Below are 9,517 nucleotides of genomic sequence, written 5' to 3' on the forward strand. Positions count from 1 at the left end.
AAGATTACAGTGTGCAGTTTCATAATATGTAAAGAACTGAAAAATGACCATGTCCCCCTTGCATATCAAACCACTGTCCCCGGTCACATATGTGTCAATCCACCGGCGTCATTGCTGAGGAAATTCACACCACAGTATAGCTGCTTTCTGATTGACTGAAAGCAGTGCAATTTGACCACATCGCCGTTCTCTCAAAGAGTCCATCTTCAAACGTCCTCTCTTGTGACTTCTGTCCGATCAAGCTGTGCAAGGAGAGCAGTCTGAAAACCCACTACAATATCTGAAGACGTGTACACCTCAACTGGAGTCAACTCAACTCAGAAACTCAACTCAACTCAATTAAACTAAGAAACTCAACTCAACTCAACCTAAAATGTCTGACCCTGGGAACACAGCACAGCCTGGAGGTATAGAACTAACCAACTACGGAAACCTCCGAGGTTCTGCCCCTCAGAACACAGCACAGCATGGAGGTAAAGAAAGAATACTATTACTACTACTAATAATAATACAATGATTTAAGTATAAACACATCTATCGATCTTACGCAATAGCAGTTGTAATGTCGGTGCAGCCAAATCACAGTGCCTCTCTTGTCAATGCTTTATTGGATGTGTTTAATGGTACATTAACCTTTATTCACATGCAATCATATTACTGTAGCAACACAATGCATGTGCTCTGAATTAATGTATAAAATAATTATTGAAAATGAAAAAATCTGATGTTTACCACATTCAGGATTTAAGAAGAATTTCTTCAAAGCTGTTGCAGCGTGTGTGTGGCTGCTCCTATTGGCTGGCATCATTGTCCTGGTCATACTCAGTGAGTAGCATTTTATAAACACTATACTGTATCTTTATGTCTCATATTTGAGTCAGGAATAGTTTGATTGATTACTTTATTAACAGTTCAGCAAAAAGAACACATGCGGGAAAATAAAGTTCAATACAAAGTCTGATATTAGAAGATTTGGTGTGTGTGTGTGTGGGGGGGGGGGCGTGCGTGCAATAAGTCACCTCTCTCTCTCTCTCTCAGAGCCATATGAAATCCGTTTTATTATTTTCCCAATTCCGTTTTATTTTTTCCCAAATTCCGTTTTTTCCGTTTTAATATTTCTGAATTTCTGAATCAAAAAGCCCGATATAACCAATATTAATTTAAGTAAAACTTTTTGTAGATCTGCTGCCCAAACTCCCCAAAGCCATGTGACCTTGTAATAATCGGCCGTCTTCACTTGATTTCTGAACAAACCTGACCACTGAATCATGTTCTATTTTCTCCCGAAAACTGAATTTCAGCCCAGATTAGGGCCAATTCCGCAATATTCCGCGTTTTATTCCAATTCCGTTTTTATCGGTCATTCCCGCGATTCCGTCGGCGATTCCGTTAACACGGATTTCATATGGCTTCTCTCTCTCTCTCTCTCTCTCTCTCTCTCTCTCTCTCTAATGCAATAAAGTTGGATGAAAAACTAATCAGTTTGTTGATTATCCTTCTTGCAGATTTGGACCTGACTAAACAGAGAGACCAGTGGAAGACCAGTTTTGATGAGTTCCAGACCAGACTTAACAACATGACTGAACAGAGAGGCCAGTTACTGACCAGACTTAACAACATGACTGAACAGAGAAGCCAGTTACTGACCAGACTTAACAACCTGACTGAACAGAGAGACCAGTTAGAGACCAGACATACCAACCTGAACGAACTGAAGAGGATTCTTTGTGGTCAGTGAGACGTCACTGTGTTTATACATTCTTATATCATGTTGTTCATCATTTTGTCATTAATCACATTAAAAACAGTGTCTAACATTACATTTTGTTGTTAGAATCACATGGATTTACATTTGGTGATGGTGTGTGTTACTACTACTCTACTGAGAAGAAGACCTGGGAGGACAGCAGAGCAGACTGTACAGCCAGACAATCTGACCTGATGACCATAAAGAGCAGAGAGAAGCAGGTGCAGTGTGCTGTGTGTGTGTGTGTGTGTGTGTGTGTGTGTGTGTGTGTGTGTGTGTGTGTGTGTGTGTGTGTCCATTAGTGCATGATGTAACCTACTCCATCTAGTTGAGACACACATCTAGTATTGTACAGATTGTACTTCAGTAACCAGCTGATTGTCTGTCCAGGACTTTGTTGACAGACTCGGTGCCAGAGAGGTTGTGTGGATTGGATTCACCGACAGCGAGACAGAAGGAGTGTGGAAGTGGGTGGATGGAACACGACTGACCACAACACCGTAAGACTTTACCTTCATTATTCTACTGAGGCCCATTCTATAAACGCATTCTAAATACTGACCTACGTTTTCTGAAAAACAAATATTTAGATAGCATCACATTTTGTAATACTGTACATACTGTACAGAACCCCAAAAGGGATCCCCGACATTTATTTTCAGCAAACTACATTTCACATTATTTCATCTTCATATTTATTTCTAAATGGAATCAAAGGCTATAATACAACAGTTACTCTGTATCCGTTGTCTATTTCATTGTCCAGTTAATTTGTATGTAGTGTAATAATGTAATATAATTTGAAGTCATGAATCATGATTAAAAAAACTAAACATTCAGATAAAATCCTTGTTGTGAAGGTATTGTAATGTATTAATGTGTCTACTTCTACAGGTACTGGGGGCCTGGTGAGCCTAATGACGGTGGTAAAAGAGAAGGAGAAGACTGTGCTTTCATTGGAAAGACGAATGGAAGATGGTACGACTATCCATGTGGGTTGACACGCGATTGGATTTGTGAAATAGTTTTCTAGAGTTATGCATTAACTAGTAATAGTTATGTGTATGTGCAGCACCTGATTAACCCTTTGTGGTGCCTGGAGCTAACACCCGTCAGGGGGGGGGGGGGGGGGGGTCTTTTTTTCTGAGTACACCAAATAGACAATGAGCTTGTAGATCTGCTATTTTGGGAAATGTTCCCCCCAGAATATTCATGCTGGGGTTCAAGAGGGTAATTCATATTTCCATTATTCAGATAAAGGGGAGACTATGTAATGTATGTAATCAATGTAATGTAATGTAATCAATGAATAACAGCCATCCGTTTCATTTTAACACCACAGACCGATAGATCAATAAAATGTTTGTGTGGAAACTGGGTTTGGTCCAAATCAGGTTGTTAAAGGACCACTTCACCACTTTTCATGAACGATGTGGACACATCTAAAACATCTTGGTCTAGTTTTAGTCGACTAAATATAAGATTTTAGTCGATTTTAGATCTACAGTTGATTTAGTCGAACAAAATGTATTTTGGCGGGCCTTGATGCCGTCCTAATGACGGCATAACTTGCTGAAAATAGCCGATCTACAAGTCCACAACTTGCGAGCTTGTAGATAGTCCGTTTTCAGCATGCAACTAATTGTAAAATTACTTGTACTGGATCTCTTGTCCACTAGTCCCTTCCTAACATTTTAGTCTAGTTTTTATTTGTTGACGAAATTGTCAGTATATTTAGTCTTAGTTTTAGTCATCACAGCTTAGTTTTTATTTAGTTTCCATTTAGTTTCCGTCAGTGGAAAAAGGTAGTCGACGAACATTTTTCGTCTTTGTTTATTTAAAGAAAAATGACACGGCTATGTTTATTTTTAAATGCCCATTAACAGAGCATAATCGGTCCTCACTAATGTTCATCTGTAAAGTTGATTGTAAATATTGGTAATTGTGGTTTTGCTTTTCTTGTTTCTAAAGTGCTTATTTGGGCTTTTCTATAATGTTGTTTAAACCAGTGATCCTCACACAGCGACATTCCCATGTCAAGGAGCCCCATGCAGGCCCAGTGACCCCCATGACAGATCTGTGTTTTTAAATGTTTCAATAAAATGCTTCAAAGATATACACTTTTTTTTCTTTTGAAAATAACAGATCTACCAGTCCAGCTCACAATGCATCACATTGAAAATAACAGATCTACCAGTCCAGCTCACAATGCATCACATTGAAAATAACAGATCTACCAGTCCAGCTCACAACGCATCACATTGAAAATAACAGATCTAGCAGTCCAGCTCACAATGCATCACATTGAAAATAACAGATCTACCAGTCCAGCTCACAATGCATCACATTGAAAATAACAGATCTACCAGTCCAGCTCACAATGCATCACATTGAAAATAACAGATCTACCAGTCCAGCTCACAATGCATCACATTGAAAATAGCAGATCTACCAGTCCAGCTCACAATGCATCACATTGAAAATAACAGATCTACCAGTCCAGCTCACAATGCATCACATTGAAAATAACAGATCTACCAGTCCAGCTCACAATGCATCACATTGGAAATAACAGATCTACATACATACATACATACATACATATACATATAATTCTAGGGGTCCTTGACATTAAATAGTTTGAGAACCACTGACATGATTTTTCAGAAAACTGTCACATTTTTTTTAAATTTCGACGTAAGGCCTAATTGGCTTAAGTCCTACCGAGGAAGGAAACACACTGATCTACAGGCAGCCAAACAATACCACAATATATCCCTGTTGCCGGGCAGAAAAACCTCGTATCTCCATCATTAAACCTTTTGCGTTTGATTACAATATGCCTTTTGTATTCTTCTCTGTAAGAGTGTGTAGTCTGTATTAGTCTCTCCAGAGTAGACACTGTTGACTAAAAAGGAAAAGGGGGCGCTGTTTCCCCTTTGGTTTCCCAGATTGCCCCAATAGAGAGGCTTAGCTTTGAAAGACCTTTTCTAATGAATGACTCCTTTATAATATTGTTTTTCTACGAGACAGAGAGTCATAAATTATACATTGTGGAAATAAACAAGACAATAAGAGCAAAAGATTCTGCAGTATTATTTATATGGTGTTAATTTGTGATCCTACCGTTTGATTTTCTAATGAAATTAAAAGTAGGCCTACACAGTATACATAATAATAATAATAATAATAATAATAATAATACAGTATACATAAAGCCTCGTCTGACCAATATCCAAAGGGAAACACCCAGTATTCTGTATACCTTATACCTAAAAAATACACAAGAGTTGTGAACCTCTAGTCCCAGGGCGCCCCCTAGAGGCGGTGGCGGGTATTGGCTCTTTGACCCAACCGATTTCACACTGTATGATTTTCAGTGACTAATTTGCCTTCCTATATCTAAAAGACACCATCTGAATTTTTTAATATAAGTCCATTGGAGATATTTCAGATTTTATATAATATATATATACACCTCAGAAAGGTTTAGAATGGGTACATGGCATTGGCCATTCAGTGTTGTTTTTGTCAGTAAACTTTGATTTTAGTCATAGTCTTTTGAATAATTTCCATTTAGTTTTAGTCACATTTTAGTCAACTGGAATGTTTTAGTGTTAGTCCAGTTTTAGTCAACAGAATTTTAGTCAAACGATTTTAGTCGACTAAATCTACAGTTGATTTAGTCGAAAAATAGCAGATCTACAAGCTCGTAGCGCGAGCTGCAGACACAACAAAACAGACTGCATCATTACAAACTGGTCAGGCTACTACTGTGCCTCACCCCCCCCCCCCGAACCCACCTCACCCCTGCCCACTTTGACAGGCTGGAAGAATGGCTTTTAGGGTCGACGACAGAGTACAGCATCTTGCAATGGGTCTTGTCCACAAGATACCCGCATGTACCCGTCTAAATACTTCCTTAACCCATTCTGACCTGAGATCAGATTCATACGAGGTTTCCACTGGACACACACTGGTCTGATTAACCCATTCTGACCTGAGATCAGATTCATACGAGGTTTCCACTGGACACACACTGGTCTGATTAATGTAAGGAGATAGTCACTGATGATAACCCACCTTTTGAATGATAGCAACATTTAACAAAATAAGTGAATCAGGACGGTGACTCTCCTATTGGCCTTCACTGATGTGTGGGGACTCTCCTATTGGCTTTTGATTGATTGATTGAAATATTTATTAACAGTTTGTAGAATTTACAGTACATTTTAAGCACAAACTCAATACAAAGACTGTCAACTGTGAGTGGACGACCCAATTAAGCATTACACTTGTTGCCTTCACTGATGTGTGGGGACCCTCCTATTGGCCTTCACTGATGTGTGGGGACGCTCCTATTGGCCTTCACTGATGTGTGGGGACTCTCCTATTGGCCTTCACTGATGTGTGCCTAGGATTACTGAACAATATCCATATTGAATTCCATAACAATATGATATCTAAGACAGACTACATCACAAATTATTAAAATAGTCAATCCCTTTAAATCACTCACCATGAGTGGATCTCTCTCTCTCCCCCCCCCCCCCCCCCCCCCCCCCCTTGAGAAATACCTGAGTGTGTGTGAAGAGGGTCAATACGTGTGTCTAACGGACAGCTCTGCAATCGACCACGTCTCCCCTGTGGGTTCCTGTCCCTCTCTTGACTCTGACAGTAAGACTCTTTCTCAACAATGCCACAAAGCCAACTTCTCTATTCTTCTCTCTCTCTCACCGACATGTCTTCATCAGTAACGGCACAATGCCAACGTCTCTATTCTCTCTCTATTCTCTCTCTCTCTCACACAAGACACTATAAAGGTCATTGACCCTTTCAGTTCAACCAGGCCTTTCTGAAGGGTTCTATCTGGTGCAGAGCTGTGCTTCAGAGGGTCACCACGTATACAAACTACCCTGACCTCGACCTCGACCCTGACCTCGACCTTGACCCTGACCTCGACCCTGACCCCAACAGCCTACAGTCCAATAAATTGTCTTAGTATAAAAGTGTGAAAAGAGACTCTTCAAAGAATTTAATACAATTAAAACAGCCTTTCTTTCACATCATGAAACAATACAAGGAAGAATCATTTAGGAATGCTTAAAACATTCTGCTGAGAAAAAACGATGTTATAGTCACTCGATCAACACCTGCCCAAGTTTGGGTTGGGGTTGTGCATGTCTTTTAGGGGTTTAGGGATTCCGTTATGAACGATTATTATTATATTATATTTTTTTTTGTTTTTTTAATTCTGGTTAGTTACAGGAGTTTTCACTACATGGTGTCTGTGATATGAAATGTAAGCTCACCCTAATCACAGTAAACATCATGTCTTCAGTCATTTTCAAGTTACTGTAGTATTTAGTCACTTCAGTTCAAGACTGGAGTAGATTGTGATGGAATCCTATGTATGGAATCGAGAATCATTTTGAATAGAAAATCGTTTTGAATCTGGAGAAAAAATGCTTTTGAATAAAATAAAATAAACGTTTTTGGATTGAGAATCGGAATCGAATCGTGGGACACCCAAAGATTCACAGCCCTAATGTCTTTGTTCTCTTTTTCCATTATGTGTCAATCCACCGGCATCATTGCTGATGTATTGCTAATGTTTTTCCCAATTTCAATGAGCAATACATCATATGAAAGGTTACAGTGTGCAGTTTCATAATATGTAAAGAACTGAAAAATGACCATGTCCCCCTTGCATATCAAACCACTGTCCCCGGTCACATATGTGTCAATCCACCGGCGTCATTGCTGAGGAAATTCACACCACAGTAGCTGCTTTCTGATTGACTGGAAGCAGTGCAATTTGACCACATCGCCGTTCTCTCAAAGAGTCCATCTTCAAACGTCCTCTCTTGTGACTTCTGTCCGATCAAGCCGTGCAAGGAGAGCAGTCTGAAAACCCACTACGATATCTGAAGACGTGTACACCTCAATTGGAGTCAACTCAACTCAGAAACTCAACTCAACTCAATTAAACTCAGAAACTCAACTCAACTCAATTCAACTCAGAAACTCAACTCAAACTCAATTAAACTCAACTCAACTCAACCTAAAATGTCTGAAGACAGCATCTACACCACACCAGGGCCGACCGACGACACTTATGAAACCCTCCGTGTTTCTGCCCCTGAGAACACAGCACAGCCTGGAGGTATAGAACTAACCGTCTACGAAAACCTCCGAGGTTCTGCCCCTGAGAACACAGCACAGCATGGAGGTAAAAAAAATACTATTACTACTACTAATACAACTACTACTACTAATACAACTACTACTAATAATAATAATACAATGATTTAAGTATAAACACATCTATCGATCTTACGCAATAGCAGTTGTAGTGTCGGCGCAGCCAAATCACAGTGCCTCTCTTGTCAATGCTTTATTGGATGTGTTTTATGGTACATTAACCTTTATTCACATGCAATCATATTAGCAATACAATGCATGTGCTCTGAATTAATGTATAAAATAATTATTGAAAATGAAAAAATCTGATGTTTACAACATTCAGGATTTAAGAAGAATTTCTTCAAAGCTGTTGCAGCGTGTGTGGGGCTGCTCCTATTGGCTGGCATCATTGTCCTGGTCATACTCAGTGAGTAGCATTTTATAAACACTACTGTATCTTTATGTCTCATATTTGAGTCAGGAATAGTTTCATTGATTACTTTATTAACAGTTCACCAAAAAGAACACATGCGGGAAAATAAAGTTCAATACAAACATGAAAATGACTGACTGCAGGGTGGACCTTTAGGATCTCTCTCTCTCTCTCTCTCTCTCTCTCTCTCTCATGCAGTTGCTGGGATATGTTTTTTTTACAGTAAATTGAGAGAGCAACTTATCTGCAGTTAAGCGATGTTACGCGACGTCAAGCGCCACCGCCGATGTATGGCAAATGCAATAAAGTTGGATGTAAAACTAATGAGTTTGTTGATTATCCTTCTTGCAGATTTGGACATGACTAAACAGAGACACCAGTGGAAGACCAGTTTTGATGAGTTACTGAGCAGACATACCAACCTGACTGACCAGAGAGACCAGTTACTGATCAGACTTAACATGACTGAACAGAGAGGCCAGTTACTGACCAGACTTAACAACCTGACTGAACAGAGAGGCCAGTTACTGACCAGACTTAACAACCTGACTGAACAGAGAGACCAGTGGAAGACCAGTTATGATGAGTTACTGAGCAGACATACAAACCTGACCGAACTGAAGAGGATTCTTTGTGGTCAGTGAGACGTCACTGTGTTTATACATTCTTATATCATGTTGTTCATCATTTTGTCATTAATCACATTAAAAACTGTGTCTAACATTATATTTTGTTGTTAGAATCAAATGGATTTACATTTGGTGATGGTGTGTGTTACTACATCTCTACTGAGGAGAAGACCTGGGAGGACAGCAGAGCAAACTGTACAGCCAGACAATCTGACCTGATGACCATAAAGAGCAGAGAGAAGCAGGTGCAGTGTGTGTGTGTGTGTGTGTGTGTGTGTGTGTGTGTGTGTGTGTCCGTCCATTAGTGCATGATGTAACCTACTCCATCTAGTTGAGACACACATCTAGTATTGTACACATTGTACTTCAGTAACCAGCTGATTGTCTGTCCAGGACTTTGTTGTCAGACTCGTCAGAGACAAGGCTGTGTGGATTGGATTGACGGACAGCGAGACAGAAGGCGTGTGGAAGTGGGTGGATGGAACACCACTGACCACACCAACGTAAGACTTTACCTTCATT

General features: G+C 39.8%; 1 protein-coding gene across 1 annotated transcript; it reads left to right on the forward strand.

Moving 5' to 3' along the window:
- Window positions 1-373: 373 nt before the first annotated feature.
- On the forward strand, window positions 374-3,810 carry LOC310878613 (uncharacterized protein; the record flags this gene model as incomplete). Its single annotated transcript, XM_083792965.1, has 7 exons — window positions 374-473; window positions 742-825; window positions 1,506-1,730; window positions 1,835-1,968; window positions 2,138-2,247; window positions 2,642-2,725; window positions 3,789-3,810. 7 exons carry the CDS (start codon window positions 374-376, stop codon window positions 3,808-3,810), a joined length of 759 nt encoding a protein of 252 aa, XP_083649091.1.
- Window positions 3,811-9,517: the final 5,707 nt, after the last annotated feature.

Source organism: Protomyctophum parallelum, assembly GCF_964188405.1.
Source record: "Protomyctophum parallelum genome assembly, chromosome: 21".
In the NCBI taxonomy this organism is placed as follows: domain Eukaryota; kingdom Metazoa; phylum Chordata; class Actinopteri; order Myctophiformes; family Myctophidae; genus Protomyctophum; species Protomyctophum parallelum.